The sequence below is a fragment of the Spea bombifrons genome, chromosome 1 (assembly GCF_027358695.1).
Source record: "Spea bombifrons isolate aSpeBom1 chromosome 1, aSpeBom1.2.pri, whole genome shotgun sequence".
Taxonomy (NCBI): Eukaryota; Metazoa; Chordata; class Amphibia; order Anura; family Pelobatidae; genus Spea; species Spea bombifrons.
The window spans coordinates 104558498-104577252 of record NC_071087.1 but is presented as its reverse complement, the minus strand read 5'-3'; the positions used below and the strand labels follow the sequence as shown (position 1 = coordinate 104577252).

The 18755-nt window shown below is 40.4% G+C and overlaps 2 protein-coding genes across 2 annotated transcripts in view; both read left to right on the top strand.

The window, feature by feature from the left end:
* ISCA1 (iron-sulfur cluster assembly 1) overlaps positions 1-18755 on the top strand; it is a 521537-nt gene that overhangs the window by 464353 nt on the left and 38429 nt on the right. The gene's annotated exons all lie outside the window — the stretch shown is intronic.
* TUT7 (terminal uridylyl transferase 7) overlaps positions 411-18755 on the top strand; it is a 29292-nt gene continuing 10947 nt past the window's right edge. The window contains exons 1-18 of the mRNA XM_053467320.1: positions 411-534; positions 2863-3346; positions 6611-6789; positions 7216-7332; positions 7520-7697; positions 8001-8089; positions 8674-8725; positions 9050-9119; positions 9387-9513; positions 10062-10181; positions 10559-10687; positions 11198-11378; positions 11459-12507; positions 12657-12807; positions 14797-14883; positions 15179-15279; positions 15369-15426; positions 18398-18501. Of these exons, the coding sequence (XP_053323295.1) occupies positions 2890-3346; positions 6611-6789; positions 7216-7332; positions 7520-7697; positions 8001-8089; positions 8674-8725; positions 9050-9119; positions 9387-9513; positions 10062-10181; positions 10559-10687; positions 11198-11378; positions 11459-12507; positions 12657-12807; positions 14797-14883; positions 15179-15279; positions 15369-15426; positions 18398-18501 (3249 nt within the window). The 5' untranslated portion in view covers positions 411-534; positions 2863-2889. The remainder of the gene's footprint in view (positions 535-2862; positions 3347-6610; positions 6790-7215; positions 7333-7519; positions 7698-8000; positions 8090-8673; positions 8726-9049; positions 9120-9386; positions 9514-10061; positions 10182-10558; positions 10688-11197; positions 11379-11458; positions 12508-12656; positions 12808-14796; positions 14884-15178; positions 15280-15368; positions 15427-18397; positions 18502-18755) is intronic.

Below are 18755 nucleotides of genomic sequence, written 5' to 3'. Positions count from 1 at the left end.
GCGTTAAAGCGATGCACTACTTGTTATGTCATTTTTACACACTGAATAATATTGCAGAATGATGGTGCTATATAAAGTAGTAATTATTAGGAACTCCTGTCCAAGTGAGTTTCAGCTGCAAAAAAGAGCTTGTTACTGTATAGAGTACACTTGGATTAGTGAGATTTCTTGAGTCATGTCACTGATTAAACTATAAAGATTGCAGAAGATCAGCAAGAGCTTTTGACTACTAATTTTATGTAAGGGAGCGTACTGCTTATAACGAGCGTCATGTCGTAAGCTGAAAGAAAGAACTACTAATTACACTATTCCCACAGTTCTGCGTTATCGCCTCAGCGCATGCTCGGTAAGACTTTATGTTGGGGGCGGTGTCTCCCCTCACGCAGTCAGTGACGTCTTCCTGTGTCATCGTGTTCCGGTTTCCGGGTGGGGGGGCTGGCGAAAAGCATTATGGAGACAGCCAGATAAAAGCCGGTTGGAAGAGGCAGACTAAGAGCAAGCCAAGCCCGTGGATGTACAGTGAGGACGGGCACGGTTAGTGTGCTGTCTGAAGGGAGAGGGGACCTCGGTTTGGTTCCCTCGGCCCATTACTGTCCTCTCGTGTTGATACTTATGTGTTTATTGCTCTAATGCCGTGGGTCTTACACGATTGAGAATGTCGCCGTTCTGTCCGTTGGGGGTTACGCTAGTTTGGCATCCGAGCTGCTGTATACACCATCAACCTACTGTATGCGTATTTTACCTATCAATGCCCCCATAACTACAATACGTGCACTCATAAGTTATCTACAGGTTTCCAGTATGCACCATACTCTCAAAACAGGCCCTGCTTTATGGCAGCCGGGGGAGGGGGTGAGGACTTCCATTATCAAACAGACTGATACACCAGTTCTTGTAGGATGCAACCGTTTGTTAAGACACTACTGTCTACACCAAGGTGGGCTTTAAAATGTTCTTTTGGTTTGCTCGGTTAACGTTTTCCTTTGTTATTGCAGCTGTACCTAATTGTACCAACCCACTTATTCTCGTTACTAGCAAGTAGTATACCTGTGGTAATCTGCCTATCCTATTGCTTGATAACTATGGTAGTATTACAATCCTGAGTATGGTCTGTACATTTTTTTTCACCTACCTTGATTTTCTAACTTTCACAGTTATGTTTTGCAAGATATACGTAATGGTTTAACGTGTGCTCTTTAATAGGTGTACCAGCAACAAGTGCCACAGCACAAACTGTACTGGTTTTGTGCATATTGTTTTATTTGTCTGAACACATCTCCCTGCTCATGACGTACTTACTGTCAGTTGCGTGGCAAGCACTCGCATTGATTTAAGTGGGAGTGCTTTCCTGCCACTGATTGGCTGCTTCGGGTACTTGCCTGAAGTTGAAGCTGCTCTCCTTCTTCTTTGATCATTTTTTAAATCAATCGCATCCCCCCTGTCTGCAGTATTCATCAAGCCGGCACTGGATGTAAGTATAGCGTGTGCGTTGAGACGTCTCCTACACCGCATATGGCTGGAGTAATGGGACCCTTCTCTGGGGGCAGCACAAAAACTTAAAGGGACAACCAGCTATCATATGCATTAGTGCATACACTGGCTACAGTGTCTCTTCAAAAGATAGTTGTTCATTGTAATACAGATGATATCTTCCCATTGTGACATTTTCTATATGGCTAAATGAGTAATAACTGCTCATGGTGGACTCTGAGCCCTGCCTAGGAGTTGTCATTACTGTTTTCTGTATGATGCATGCAATAAAGTCATGGAGCTTTTATTCAATTATATTCAAGACTTGTCACGGGTAGGTCCTCCTCTACTTTATGAGTAAAATTTTACACACACACACACCCTGTCGGGCTTTCATTTTCACCTTTGTATCTAATGTGTTCATTGGACTTTGTGCAGTTTAAGGCCAAGCCCTCAATTGGCCTGAAAATGCCATAATTGTCATGTGCGATATTAGTTTCCCATCTGTACTTGCTGCTATTTAGATATTCTGTTAACTGAACGTGTCTGTATGTGGCTCCAAGTTTACCACTTTGCAACATATTTATGTTACTGCTGCTGTTCCAGTGCCTTACTAACTTTTTACACTCCTTTTTTGGTAATTTTATGTATGATCATTTAATTGTGAAATATTCAGCGCAGTAAAATTGTGAGCTAAATTGAGTCAAAGCATCTACCTAGGTCAATGCAAACATTCATTGACGTCTCCTGTTAAATGAGCTCTCGAGCCAGTCAAGAGTTTGCTTGGAGGATGTAAAAGCTGGTGAAAGTACTCAGACAATTCAATATCCACGCTAAAAGGGGCTGGTTGTCAAATGCATTTTAAACATTACCGGTGGTTAATGTCCTTGTCTCTGTATCCGATACTTGTGCCCTAATGGATACATGACTATAAATAAAGTGTTTATGCCCTGCGCAAATTGGCTGAAAGTCATTAACCTGCAAGTGTTTTTAACTAATTTCGATCTTTAATAGGATTACAGTGAAAAGAGTGACTTTGAAGAGCTGTTCTCAGGCGGTTGTTAAACTGGGCTGGATTGAAAACTAAATATCTTCCATCTTTCTTATCAAACACTCCAAACTATGGTAGTGTTCCTGAGTGCTCCATCTAAAAAACATTCATTGGGTTAATTATCACGGAACCTGTCCCTTTTAAATGGAGGTAGTGAGAAGCTCCTTCTGTGACAATTTGTGCTATATGTCAATTTTTAGCATGACAGACTACTATATATTCTATACATTATGAGTTACTTGCGTTTCGACTGATGACTGTATTTGTGAAGTTCTGAACACAAATCCCTCAAAATGCTTTTTACTTGTATAGGTAATTTCCGTTTCTGTTTGCTTTATTAGGCATGAATTTAGTCTAATTTGGGGAAAATGGGAGATGCTGTCAAGAAAAATAGAGAGGACCATTTAATGGATAATGAGGAAGAGTTTGGGAGACGTGTCATCAAGCAAAATGTAAGTAAGAGAGGACATGGTAAAGCCTCCTTGAAGAAGCATGAAAAGATCACCCCCAAAAAAGGAGTTCCATTTATACAAGATGCCAGAAATGGGGCGCATCAGAATTCTTCCAAAAGCTTTAGTCCCAGTGGGCGAGCAGTTGCCAGCCAAAAAGATGCCTTTAATAGATGGTCAGTTGATGAGCAGCGGAGTAATTCAGAAAACTGGAGGGACCGTGGACACAGGCGATTTAGGAAGGATTCCACCAATGAAGTAGAAGATGATAGATGGCAAGACCTATCTTGCCTGGGAGACGGAAGTTACCAAGGTGTAGGGAGACCAGCAAAGAAGGGGACAGCATGTGAAGATAATCATCGTGCTCATAGTGGAGGTTTGTGTACCCTGTTTCGTGTTTTTATAAGTTTGTTGTCTTGTTCCGGCTACATATCTGAGTATGTTGTATAAATATGTGCAGGGCTAATACAGTCATCTGTTCAAATAACATAAATGTACACAAAACAAAAGGTCATCTTCTGAGACTGGAAGTGTGAAGATTTCATAGAAAACAGAAAAGGATTTCTTACTGCCAAGAGAGGTGGTGCTACCAAGAGTTGAGGTTTTGGTTGAGATCTAAGAGCCAACCCTAAACTGAAGGAGCCAGTTTTTGTTTGTTTTTTTTCTTCCAATCATGGTTTTATTTTAAGTAAACTGTCTACTGATGGGTGATACCGGAGATATGGGCATTGTAGAAATGCACCAGGACAAATAGAATCTATTTAGCGGGTTTTTTCATGTGTGTAACTTGTATGAATATGCTAAGTGGGAGAGGAGAAAATTGCCGATAAACATGAGCACAGCAAAGTGTCAAAACAGCCTTGGTCACAAAGGGTATAAAAAAGAAAAAAAAAAAGTGTTCCTTAGGGAGTTAATAAACTCATAAACTAATAATTCATTGGTAAATAAAGTTATTACATTGTTTGTTTAAAATGGTGAAAAATCAATTCAAAATGAGGTTATTAAACACAAGCACAATGTTCTGGGCTGGCTGTCCATACAATTATAGTAACGTACAACTACTAACGCCATATGTGGCTGTGCGCACATGCTAACACAATACACTAATACCCACACACTAACGCTATATGCTGATACAAAGACACTCATGCTACTGCCATAAGGTAACACACCACACCTTATGCTCATACACCCAAATACCACACACAGACACTAAAACTATATGTGTAAAGTAATTCTATATACACACTCACTGGCCGCTTTATTAGGTACAACTCTCCAATTGCTTGTTAACACAAATGGCCAATCACATGGCAGCAACTCAAGGCATTTGGGCATGTAGATGTAGTCAAGACAACTTGCCGAAGTTTAAAGGAGGCTCAGAAAGGGGATTTAAGTGACTTTGAATGTGGCAGGATTGTTGGTGCCAGACGGGCTGGTTGTAGCGGAGAACGGATATTTTTCCTGTTTTTGGACCAGTGAGCAGTAGTTGTGTGGATGAAAATGCCTTGTTGATGTCAGAAGAATGGGCGGACTTGGTTACAACCAAGGAATGCAGAATACCATCTCTGAACGTACAACACGTCGGACCTTGAAGCAGATGGGCCACAGCCGCAGAAGACCACACCGGGTGCCACTCCTGTCAGCTAAGAACAGGAAACTGAGGCTACAATTCACACAGGCTCACCAAAATTGGACGATGGAAGACTGGAAGAACGTTGCCTGGTCTGAGTCTCGATTCCAGCTGCAACATTCAGATGGCAGGGTCAGACTTTGGCGTAAACAACATGAAAGCATGGCTCCATCCTGCCTTGTATCTACGATTCTGGCTAGTTGTGTGGATGTACTAGTTTTGGGGAGATTTTCTTGGCACACTTTGAGTCCCTTTGTACCAATTGCGCATTGTTTAAATACGACAGCCTACCTGAGTATTGTTGCTGACCATGTCCATCTTTTTATGACCGCAGTGTATCCATGCACCATGTCACAAAGCTCATATCATCTCAAACTGGTTTCTTGAACATGACAATGAGTTCACTTTACTCCAATGGCCTCTGCTGCAGCTGTGTCATGCCATCGTGTCCATATGGGCCAAATTCTCTGAGGAATGTTTCCAGCACTTTGTAGAAAGTATGCCATGAAGAAAGAAGGAAGTTCTGAAGGCAAAAGGGGGTCCAACTCGGTACTAGCAAGGTGTACCTAATAAAGTGGCCAGTGTGTGTGTTTATGTCAATCAACCATAACATTGACACCCCTGACAGGTGACATGAATTACACTGATAATCTTGGCACAATATCATGGCACCTGTGGGTGGAATATATTAGGCAGCAAGTGAACATTTTGTCGTCAATGAAAAATAGGCAAGGGTAAGGGTCTGAGCGACTTTGACAGTGGTCGAATAGTGATGGCTAGACGACCACGTCAGAGCATCTCCAAAACTGCAGCTCTTGTGTGGTGTTCCCGGTCTGCAGTGGTCAGTGTCTATCGAAAGTGGTCCAAGGAATGAAAAACAGGCGACAGGGTCTTGGGTGGCCACAGCTCATTCATGCTTGGGGGGGGGGGTGAAGGCTGGCCCGTGTGGTCAAATCCAACAAACAGGCTACTGCAGCTCAAATTGCTGAAAAAGTAAATGCTGATAGAAAGAGGTCAGAACACACAGTGCATCACAGTTTATTGGGCTGCATAGATGTAGACCAGTCTGGGTGCCCAAGCTGACCCCTGTCCACTGTTGAAAGAGCATGAGCATACGAACTGGACCACAGAGCGATGGAAGAAGGCTTTCTTTTACATCACGTGGATGGCCAGGTCCATGTGCGTTGCTTACCAGGAGATCACATGTGACTAGGACATGTCTATGGAGGTCCCACCATGCAACTTACAAGAGCTGCTGCTAACATCTTGGTGCCAGACACCACAGCACATCTTCAGAGGTTTAGTGGAGTCCATTCCTTCGTGGTCAGGGCTGTTTTGGTGACAGAAGGGAGACCTACACAATATGTTATGGCTGATCAGTATATATGTATATAATATACACACACTCTACTCCCTCATCATTTTATTTACTGAAAAGACAGGGTCAATGCTTCGCACATGACTCAACTAAGTAGTCGAAATATACTTTGTACATGGATAACTTCATGTTGCTAATTCAGGCAGGGGTCGATTTATACAAAATGCTTATGGCCCGGAAATCAAACGCAACTCTGGTTTTTGTAGATCTCAGCTCGGTTAGTTGAAGTAATACCTTTTTTAAATAATGTCATTACAGTTGCCTTATGTTAGCCCCGTGCATGGGACATAATGGGGGGGGGGGACATGTTGTTGTAGAAGCCATCCGTTAAACAAATTATCATATTAAGGTGTTGCCTTTAAGCTAGAAAATAGAGTGTGAAGAGTTGAAGCTTTCTCTACATTTTTTCTTCTTTTTTTTGGGGGGGGGGGTTGGTTTGACATTGTGGTATATCACACCTAGTAAAAGACACAGGGTTATATGTATCTGACTGTTGTGACGATTATGATGGTAATTGTATCTGTTTCTTAATGGTATGTTTCACTTTTTTTGTTTGTTTTTTAAATGTGTGAAAACATCTTTTTGTAGTTGAGTCATGTTTTACATCTTTCACACCTTTTGGATTGCAGAGTCCAAAATGCAAGGAAAGTCAAAGAATGATCGCAGACGCCGTCCATCTGAGCTTGATGAAGAGGATTATGTGGGCAGCCCAGAGGCAGAGAAGAATGTGATGTCCAAAAAAGAGTTACTGGGTTTGCAGCAAGCTGAGGAGCGTCTTAAACGAGACTTCATCTACAGACTCAAAAGGGTATACAGCAGAAATAAAACTTTGTAGTGCAGTTCAAAGAATACTGTAACAGGAAGAACTCAACCGTAGGACTTTTTAATGTATTCAAATTCTGCAGGGAATGCTTTGTTAAAGTGACAAAATAGCCTTTTTTTTATCAAATGGATGTACAGTAGCTGAATATATATATATATATTACACGCACATAATTTTTTGGTTTTACAAATCAGAGTGTGCATTCTTTATTTATTGGTGTTGGAAAATGTTTTGTTTCTCATCTCCCCTGGCCTTGTAGTATATAGTCTAGTAAATGTAGTAGAAATAATGCTTTTCTATAAAATGCAGCACAGAGAACTTTGGTAGTAACTTAAATGATTGGGATTTGCCATGCTCTGTGGGTATTTTATTTGCAACCTCTAATACAATCTTTACTGCTTTTTATTGCAGCGTCCGAGGAAAAATGCTTCAGCCATCTATTCCTGTAAGCTGTGTGATGTTCTGATTGAATCTGTGCAGTTGGCTCATAAACACATTAAAGAAAGGAGACACAGGAGAAGTATAAAGGTGATTATTTGCTTTTAGCCTGCAGTGGTCAATTTAATATTATAAGAAGCTTATTATAAAAAAAATATTGAAATATGAGTATTCAGGAATAAAGTTTCAGAAACAGGTATTTCAGATACTTTTGTGCAGAATTGTCATGTTGGACTTTTGTTTTTTTTTGTTTTTTTTTCTCCCACCCCCCCCATAGGAAAAGAAAGAGGAGCAGCTTCTGACTACTCTACCTCCACCAACATTAAACCAGATAGAAGCAATTACTGAATCTATTAATAAAATAGTACAGGAGAATGGATTGGATGAAGATGATCTTGCACAAAGACTTGCTATTTTGAAAGCTGTGGAAAACCAAATACAGCAGAAGATTCAGGGTATGGAATGCGGGGCACAGAGTCACACCATCTATTTGTATATTATGCGTTTGGCATTTTTAACTATGTCCCATTTCATATCTGTCTGAGCTTGTGTGTGTGTGTGTGCATCCTCATGCACCGTACATTTTTATATGCAATAAAGTATATATGCTTGTAGCTATAAGTCTCGAAAGAGAATGTAAATATTGTACACATTAAAAACTTTCAAGATTTCACAGCCATCTTCTAGTTTACTGCTTTATGCAATTGTTACTTTAACATTTTGTTTTTTACAATTATGGTACGTTTTTTCCCCCCCAGGATGTACGCTAAGACTTTATGGATCCTCCCTTAGTAGATTTGGCTTCAGAAGATCTGATTTGAATATAGACGTCAAGATTCCACCTAGCGTAAGTAGAATAAGTGCCGGTTAAAGACACTTGGCCATAACCTTGCTTAGACTCTCCAGCCATCATGCACTTTAACGCATAGGATAGTGGAATTTCTTGACGTTACGGTCCCTTGTCAAAATATAAAGAAGTTCTAAGTTTTAATCCCAGGTTCTTATTTTTATAATTACTTTTTTCTCTGAGAGTCTGCCCGTTTGGTGTCATGTAGGAAGAGGAGTGTGTAGCCCAGGCAATTTACCACCTGGATCGTAAAACCTGGCAGCAAATTCCTGCCTGATGTTTTAATCTCATATATTTTGCTGCACTATGTATGTCAATAACTCTGGGTAATTGTGCCCACCATGTTATTAGAAGCTTGCAGGTACCAAACACAACCTATCTACCTGATAGCTAGGTGGCCTATTATTTCTCAGGCCCTGCTTAATTCCCTCCTGCCATATTTGATGGCATTCTAAAGAGCACCCTGCCAACACAAAGAACATCATCATATTCATCTGTTACTGAAAAGAACATCCTATTGCGTATGTACTAATAAGGTCATTGTGAGAAGTCAAACAGTCATTTGTGTGTCTCTGTTGTTATAGATGAATCAGCCTGATGTGCTCTTGCTTGTCCAAGAAAGTCTAAAGCAGAGTGGTAAGTCATGTAGTGTGTCTTTCTTTTTTTGGGGGGGGGCTTATACTTAAAAACCAGACTGGACTTGACATATATATATAAATGTCACCACAAGTGTCCTGTCTACCTGTATTTGTGCTACTCAAAATTTACTGACTAATGCGGGGAGTGTTTAGTCAAAGTTGGTTTCTTGGACAACCTTTACTGGCTTTTTTTGGTCAAATCCTGCCCTTAAGGTATTCTGACTTGTTGCATGGTAATGTACAGTAGACAAATGCTAATTTTGACGTGCAACTTACCCTTGAGAAAAGGTGTTCATGTGTAATTTTTATTTTTGTACAACAGACTTATTTACAGACTTTGATGTGGATTTCCATGCCAGAGTTCCAGTGGTGGTCTTCAGGGAAAAGCAAAGGTGTGACAAATAATGCTATAGTGCCTGTGTCATAGGTTACCTGTCTGGTTACTGAAGGGGAAACTTTTTAATTTAAATGTTTTATGCAAGTTCATTGTCTGTCCCCAAATGAAAGCTTGGTTTATTGTAATTGCTGTTAACTCTTGTGTGTATTTGTGGGTGCTGTGCAGTTTTTTTTTTGTTTTTTTTTTGGGGGGGGCTACTCTATTGTAGTCATTCATAGTACAGTAACACTACACTGACCAATGTCCTCTATATCTCTGTTAGTGGTCTATTGTGTAAAGTGAGTGCGGGCAATGAAAATACCTGTCTAACGACTGAGCTGTTGGCCAAACTTGGTAGACTTGAACCAAGAATCATAGCGTTGGTGGTTGCATTCCGCTACTGGGCAAAGGTAAATAATTCTGAAAAGCAGGTAGCTGCTGTTTGTTTTAATATGCATATACAGAAATATATGTATAAGAACGACAAAATACAATAGTATTCAAGATGTATCTGTGATATACCTACTCCTTTAATCTTTGTGACGGCAGTTTAAATATTTGAATGACAAGGAACATGAGCACCAATGCCTTCCTATGCAATACGATACATTGGAAGAATAAGCGATGCTGTTAAACTATTTAATACCATCTAAAATCGGCCTGTTTCTGTTCTGAAAATATTCTACATAGAATGTTAGTGGCCCTTGGCATTAGTATTTCAAGATTAAGACTATATTGTATATGCAAATTGCTCATGTTTCCCTTAAATTGTGACTTTAGCATTGTGCTACGCTGCTTGCACATGGCTGTATGTAATTCCTGCATCATAACATCACAGTATTTAGAATGAAAGCATGTGAAGTACCACATATAGAGGAAGTGATAAGGAGTCCTGATTGTATAGCAATATTTGTGTCTTTATATGTGTAACATGCAGAAAACCTATTTCCTTTTACAGCTTTGCCGTGTTGATAGACATGATGAAGGAGGCCTACCTCCATATGTATTTGCCCTCATGGTGGTTTACTTTTTGCAACATAGAAAAGAACCTGTTCTACCTGTATATTTTGGCACCTGGGTAAGTTCTGTACAAACTGTAACATATTTTAAGTGTTTGGTCCTCAACGTCAATATGAGAATATAGAGCTTGTGTTTTTTTTGTTTTTGGTTTTTTTTGTACAAGGCAGACACCTTTGCCAGTTATATAACATCTTAACCATACTCACTCGGAGAGTTCCTTTGACTAATGAATCTGTAGATGGTCGGCTCGGTGTGTTGCTTGTGGAATGCCATTGGCCATTCACCAATAACGAAAGTTTGGTATTTGCAGTTGAAAAGAAAGTGTTCTAGAATAATGTGATATAAAACACTCTTGTTTAATGCTGCACTTCATTACTGTATACAATAGTGTTTTGAATGTTGAATGCATTTTCCTTTAATGTATAATCTTTTTAGGTTGAAGGATTTAGCATTTCCAAACTGGGACAGTACCATATGGGATTAGCAGAAGAGCAGACTGTGACGTGGGAGTACGCTCCGGCAGATGAGACTACTCCCCGTGAAGAATGCACAATAAGGGGCAAGGTGAGGGTGTAAATCTTAGCGGCCCAGGTGTCTGTATCATTTCAATATTCCTTGTGAAGTTCCAACACTGGCAAGTTTCTCCGGCAGGGCTAAGTTAGCCCTGCATAATGTACACAATTATCAATTTCTTTAACCCCTTAATGACAAAGCCCGTACATGTACGGGCTCAAAATGCATTGTTTTCAATGGGTTTTGGGACCGCCCATTGTCCTTAAGGGGTTAAAAAGAATAGCTGCCCTTGACACAGACAACAGCTGCCTAGGTCAGTTTAACAAATTATGCTTGTATAACCTAGATATTCACTGACTTGCACAGCTGTGATTTATTTTATGAAAACTTTAGAGCCATATTTGTTACCAATATCCAAATTAGGTTGACTATTGCCAGATCATATTGTTTTTAAAAACAAGGCATTTCAAATGTTTGTTGCATTATGTAAAAAAAGCCAAAAAATAGTTTGTTTAATTTGCTTATTGATTGTAAACTAAAAGAGTTAACAATCTTTTGTAGGTCCCTTTGGTCTTTCCTGCAGATCGCCAGTGTCCTGCATCGATCGGCCAGCTTTGGATTGAAATGCTTAGGTTTTATGCACTGGAATTCAACATGGCAAACTTGGTTATCAGTATCCGTGTTAAAGAAAAGCTTTCAAGGGAAACAAAGGACTGGCCTAAAAAGCGAATTGCTGTAGAAGGTGTGATTTGTATATATGTATGTTTCCGTGTTGGTGCAATCTGTTATGCAAGAAACCTAATCACATTTTATTATTTTTAGATCCATATTCTGTCAAAAGAAATGTGGCTAGATCCTTGAACAGTCAGCTAATGTACGAGTACATGCTTCACTGCTTGAAGGCAACATACAAATATTTTGCCACACCTCAAAAAAAGGGGGTAAAATCCAATTTTAAAAAAACAGCAACTTCTAGTGTGGTCATAGACCAGGATTCACACACAGATGCTCTTAAAAGGGTCCCTGAGGATAACAATATGTCAGATCTAAATAAAAAACTGGAAGACTTTTCATTCTGTGGAATTGATAAGCCTGTTGCCTGTGCTGAGGAGAGCCAACAACCACAGCATAATAACTTGGAAACAGACCGGTGCTCTTCAAAGAAGAAACTGGTCTATGACTCAACGAATGGTGACCCTGCTCTTAAAAATGATGGCTGTGTTATAGAGGAGGATGTTTTATGTGATCCCGAGGAGTATCTCCAGAGTTGTGAAGAGCTAGAAAGTTGTCATGAAGAGTCCGAGGATGATGATATTCTTGATCGTGAAACCGAACATGACCACTTGAGTGATCAAGGTATGGAGGAAGATAGTGAGAATGGAGAATACCCGGTTGCAGGCAATGAGGAGACAGACAGCCTGTCTGATTGTGAGTGTTTTACCAGTGTAGCTGTAACAGAGAGAGGTGGCTTTGCAATGGAAAGTTGCAGAGGAATTTTGAGTAACATTGATCCAGAGGAGGACAGCGCAGATGAGCTTGAAGAGGTTTCTCGTGATCTCATTTTACTAAATCAATCTGAGGAAGAAGAAGAGGAGGATGAAGAGGAGGAAATAAGTCTTATTCTAAATCCGTATAGTCTGACCACTGATGAAGAACTGGATAAGTGCACTGGTTCAGTCTGTGATATAGTGTCTGAATCTGAGCAAATATCTACCACTTGCCTCCAAAACAATGACGCGCAGGTTCTTGTAACAGAGATTTTAAAAGATAAAGATAACAAGGGGGAGTCTGTACATCTGGACAATGTGATTTCTGATGATGATGACAACTTGTTTTATGAGTTCAATAAGCCAATCTTCACAAGAGGCAAGGTATGTGAATTTTTGTTAACAAACCATTGTATTCTGGAACAATATTTATTATGTTTCAGCTTAAACAGTTTGAGCACCTTGTATAAGTGATAATCACCGTTCTCTTTAAAGTTTATTAAGGGACATCTCTGACCCTTTCTTTAATGTAGCTACCTACAGTTGTGTGCAACCTGTGTAAGCGAGAAGGCCATTTAAGGAAAGACTGTCCAGAGGACTTCAAAAGAATTAAGCTTGACCCTTTGCCACCTCTCACACCTAAATTCCATGCTGTTCTGGATCAAGTTTGTATGAAGTGTTATGGTACGTACTGAAATGTTGTAAGTATAATTCTTTAGTGCATTGATGGAGTAGACTTCTCTACCATGTCTAATTAGCTTTTCTTTTTGTGTGTATGTGTAATTGTAAAATTGTAAATCTCCTTCATAAAACAAATTTTTATGTACAGTTCAGGGCCATGTTGGCATATTTAAGAGACCTGAAGGGATGCAATTTAACACAAAAAATTGTGTATCCAATACAATAACCCCCAACACCAAAAAGAAAAAACAGAAGATGGTATGGATAGAACATGCAGATGAAACTTGAGATGCGCTGTGTGAAAGACCCACTAGCCCTATGTTCTATTATGAACAAAATAAACATATGAACCATTATTCCCCTTTCCTGTGAATAAACTATTGGAGAGATTTCTTTTGATACCATAGTTACATGATTAGCTGAAAATGTAGAATGAATAATTTTGTAAAAACTAGAGAAAAAAGGAGGTGAAAATTCTAATTTGTTTTAAACAGAATCCTCACAAAATCATGTTAAATAGACACAAATCCCCCCCCCAAATAAAAATGTATATGTCCTGATACGAAAAATTATCACCTCATAAGTTTCTCCTCGCATCCACTAAAATGTGGAAGATCTGCTCCCCGGACTACTTCCTCCTCCAAGCTCTGATGCACACAGCCAGAAACAAACAGGGCTGCGTGATATTGTGCCGGATATGAAATGACATCATATCTGCCGCAGTGGCCGCTAATTGGAGGATATCAGTGTTGACTGCTAAGTGGATACAGGTCTAGGGCTGCAACTAACAATTATTTTAATTTTTTCGATTAATTGGATAAAAAACTTTTTTTGTTTAAAATGTAATGTACAAACTGGGTGTTTAGAACAAACTGAATATTATCTTTTATTTATATAGCGCCAACAATCTACGCAGCGCTTGAATTAAAAACTTAAAATTTCCATTAATGTGTTATTGTACTCACTGTACTTTTATCTCTATCACAATGGCATTTCTCTAATCGCCTTCCTTTTTTTACTATGACATAATAAAAGCTATATTTTAATACAAGAATATATTTCAGTACAAGAAGCCAAACACAATATTTCGCAAACTAGCTTTTAATACCTAAAAAATGTTTACATTTAATTCACAAGTAAACTATTTTTTCATATTTAATAAAAAAAAAATTGGTTGAGAAAAATGCATTTTATTTGCTGACCTGCCCCCCAGATATGCCATTTTGCCCACCCAAACTTACCAATGCATCCCCAGACATGCCACCCCGTGCTCCAGATTCCCTGGTGTCTAATGGAGCAGCCGGGGGGCATCTGCGCATAGCGTGTAGACAACCTCTACTACTGCCCGGCACCTCCGACCTGGCCTTCTAAGAAGGAGCACCTGAAGGTCATTTCACACCAGCACTCAGTTATAGAAGTCCCAGAATAAGTGCCGGACAGCAGCGGAGGTTGTCTGCGCACATCGCGCAGACGTTCACCGGCTGTCGGAGAAGAGGGTCCAGGTCCCCTGCTGCGCTGAGGTGAATCTGGATCTTAGTCTTCTAATCAGACTAATTCAACAACCATTTTCATTATCTCTTATCGATTTAGTTGTTGCACATGCCTGGCTTTGCTAGGCGTATGCTATATGTGAAGAAGCTTAGCAGTCCAACAGAAGACCGTGTCGATATGAAAGTATATATTTTTGTAAAGCCAGGGTATTTTTCTGGAGGTTTCAGGACACTGGTCATGCAGCTGTTTGGCTAGCGGTCACTGCCAGGGTCAGCTGTACCTGGTTTGTGTTGGTTTACCTGTTTATATAAATCTTACTCAAATCTTACTTTTGTTTCTGGTTCATCTGGTATGCAGTAGACTTATATGCTTTTCTTGCTCCCACTTCCTTATCCCTATCGTCTAGATTGAAAGCTTGCACCACCAGAATGCCAGCAGATATATAGCAATTATTTGGGAATGAGTTCTTATTTTTTTTTTTTTTTTCTTCAACTTTTGTAGAAGACTTTTCTCCTTCAACATTGGAGTATAAAGCTCGTGAATTTATTCGCCAAGATTTGGAAGACTTTATCAAGAGAGAATTTCCAGGTAACTGTGGGGAGAAATATTACAAATTAATTAGAGGAACTGAAATAATAAAGCACTTTTAGAAAAACTGTTTAAATCAGAGTTGCGCGCACCTTTTTATTATTGGGAATCTCAATTAAAATGTATAAAGCTACATGTTTTCGGGCAAGGGTACACAGAATGGTGTTGTGTAAATGTATCCTTCAAGAGCTGGCGTGTATTACTGGTTTACATAAAACTTATTTTTTTCTTTTTAATAAAGTTAAGGTATTAAAAAAAAAAAAGGAAAACCATTATTTAACACATCTCATTACAGGGGCCAGGCTACGTTTGTTTGGATCTTCAAAAAATGGATTTGGCTTCAAGCAGAGCGACCTTGATATCTGCATGACAATTGATGGCATTGAAACAGACACTGTAACTATATTTAGTTTTGCGTGTTTTGTAGTCAGTCAATTAATTGAAACGTATATGTATTTAATTATGTGTAATTTCTTTGTCTATAGGAGTTGGATTGCATAAGAACAATTGAAGGCTTGGCATGGCATCTTCGAAAGCATCAAGGTACAAACTGTTTTTTCCACTTGTTTTTGTGTGCGTATATACCCTTGAATAGTTACTGCTGATCAGCCTGAGGTAATATTTGCCAACACAAAGACATGGCAGCTTTAAATTGGTAATTCAAAGACAAAAGTCAATCAATTTCAACCTTGCTGTTGATGCTAGATGAAGGCAAAAAACTCTCATTGAAGCAATTTCTCATTGTACCTAATAAAGGGGGAAAATCCTTGACTTCAAAATAGCATTCTGACTGGAACAGCAAGGTAGACGAGTGCATTGGGAGGCGGGTCCCGCCAAAAAACTTGCGGGTGGTCTTTCTGGGGCTGCGGGCGGGAGCGGGTGGTCAGGCACTGTACCTGCGGGTCCCGGTAATCCCGCGCAGTCCCGCAAGGATGCCTTCTCCCTGCTCAATTAGTGTCTCCTATCTTGCTCCGCCCAGGAACAAGGCGGCGTTACGCCTTTGTTCTTGGGCGGAGCAAGAGGAGACGCTGTGAGGGAACAACTTGCGGGACTGCGTGGGAAATCAGGTAAAGAGACGGGCATGATTGGCCACAAATATGGCTGGAACGGGCGGGATTGGCCACAAATGTGGCGGGAGCGGAACACCCACATTGCGGGAGCGGGATTCAAAATAACGGGAGCGGCATTAAAAAAAGCAGTCCTGCGCAGGGCTCTACAGCAAGGTATAACAAACCCTATCTTTATAACCAATTATCCCTGCTGTTCGCTGCTATAAGGGACAATTCCTTCGTCTGAATGGATGACCTTTTGTTCTTTGCACAGTCCTATTAACCCTTTCGTGACAATTGACGTGCCTGGCACATCACGGAAAACACATCCCATTGGTGACAATTGACATGCCTAGCAGGTCATGAGTTTAAAATGGGTGTAGAAAGCAATCTTCACTTACAGTGTTGCTGTAATACACTTCCAGATGTGGCCTTTAAATCACCAAATTGCCAAACCCATGCATGGGGGGTATCACTGTACTCAGGAGAGGTTGCTGAACACATTTGTGTTTGACAGTATAAATAGCTGTGCTTGTCACTCCACATATATGAATCTAGTGCGCTGTTGTATATATTATGGCAGGGCTCGACAAATCCCAGGCGCCAGGTTGCCATGGCGACACAGAATTTTGTCCTAGCGCCTAGGTTTTGTCAGCCTCTTACATCCAGAAAAAAAAAACACCCTCCTGACACAACACCCCCCTGCTGCCTGATCGCTCCATGAGAGCGACAGTGCAGCGTTAACCCCTTCAATGCCGCGATCGCAGCATTTAGGGGTTAATTCCCGTTTTGTACAGGGCTCTGCTGCTGGTGGTCTGCCCAGGCAGACCAGCAACAGCAAAAACGAGCCCCCACAAGCCCTTTGATGATTCCTGTAGGCATGGAAGCCTACAACAGTCATCAAAGAGACTCCCCCTGCAATGGCTGGTCTATAGACCTGCAATTGAGTCCCAGCTGCCAGAGGCAGCTTCAGGGACAGGGGAGAGGGTTCTTCGGTCTCCACATGAGTGTGGTGACCAGCCCCAACACCCCCCTGCTGCCTGACCGCTCCCTGAGAGCGACAGTGCAGTGTTAACCCCTTCAATGCCACAATTGTGTACGACACATTCGTGGCATTGCAGGGGTTAACATTTGTCCCCACAAACTTGTGGGGACTAAATATCAGTCAATGCTGTGCTCCAATGGAACATCAGCATCGAAAGAGTTAAAAAAAAAAAAAAAAAAAAAAAAAAACAGCACTGACCTGAAAGTCCAGGGTGCTTCCAGGTCAAACGCTGTGAGTTTAGTAAGTGGGCTGGTGATGATCAGATCACTCCTGACCAACTGTTGGTTTAAAAAAATCCTGGCTCCTAACTTTTTTACCTGGCGCCTAGATTCACAACAAATTTGTCAAGCCCTGTATTATGGAGCAGGTGGGGGCTATGTATAAAGGGGGCACAAGAGCAAAAAACCTCACAATTGCATTAGTGTAATAAAGCACTAAGGAACGACCAATGCTGGGGACCATAGACACAGTGGTGTGACAAGGAAACTTAGTGCAGCAGATGGCACATCTGCTTGCTTCATCGGAAGATGTCCAGCAATGCCATCAGCTCAGCATTGGCAGGAAACACACCCGTCTGTCTGGTCAGAAGCGGTCTTCATGGAAGACTTGCAGACAAAAAGCCATACCCTTGGCGTGGAGACAAGACAAAGGGTCCCAATTATTAAAAAAAAAAAAAACACAGGGACTGGGGTGCAATAAAATTGTAGCAGGTGCTCTGGGCTGATGAGCCAAAATGTTGACCATGGGAGGTTCCTTGCAAGTTTTGGGGCAGCATTTGTGAAAATGTAGTTGGGGGATTTAGTAAATATTAAATATGCTGAGAAGTACAGGTAGATACTTATCCGTCATGCAATACCATCAGGGAGCCATTAGATGCCCCAAATTTGTTCTGTAGCATGACGGCGACCTCAGCATCAAAGTCAAGAATAAGGAGTACTGGAGATGATGGTATGGCCCCCACAGGGCCCTGATCTCAACATTGTCGAGTTTGCAATTGCATTAGTAAAGAACCAACTGAAACTGCCTAAATCCACAGAGGAGCTATGGTTAGTTCTCTTAAGATATTTGGAACACCCTACCTGCTGAGTTCTTTAAAATTGTGTGCAGGTGTACCTAAAATAATTGCTATTTTGAAGGCAAAGCGTGGTTATACTCATTTTGCATTTTGTTAAACAATAAAAAAGCGAATGTTTGTGTGTGTGTGTGTATATGTATGTGTATGTATGTATAGATTTTCTTTTTATTATATGTGGTGTGTATGGTATATGTAGTTAAAGTTGATACCTTTTTTATCGGACTGTTTGTTACTGATAAGGTGGATGTTTAGGCAATGTAGTAGAACAAAACTACAAGTGTTAATGTGTTAGTCTTAACTGAATTGGAAATCCAGGGTTTTATTGTGTATTTTGTTCTCCCGTAGGATTGAGAAACATTTTGTCAATCACCTCTGCCAAAGTGCCAATTGTAAAATTTTATCATGTCAGGAGTGGCATTGAAGGTGACATCAGTTTATACAACACTTTGGTAAGTTGTAATTGGTAGGTGAATTAATTTGTTCTCAGTACAATTTTTTTTTGTCTGGATAGTGTCTACTCGAATCATTTTTGTGATGATTTCTATTAGTCTTTAAATTGTTTTAAGTTTAAATTCCCACTAAGCAGTAACAGAATGCTGTATTGTAAAATCTACCTCCCCTATATTTTTCATAAGACCGCTTACTTCCTCAGTAGCTACTCTGGTTTGCATTGGTGCCGATCGCTTGAAAAAAATCCATTCTT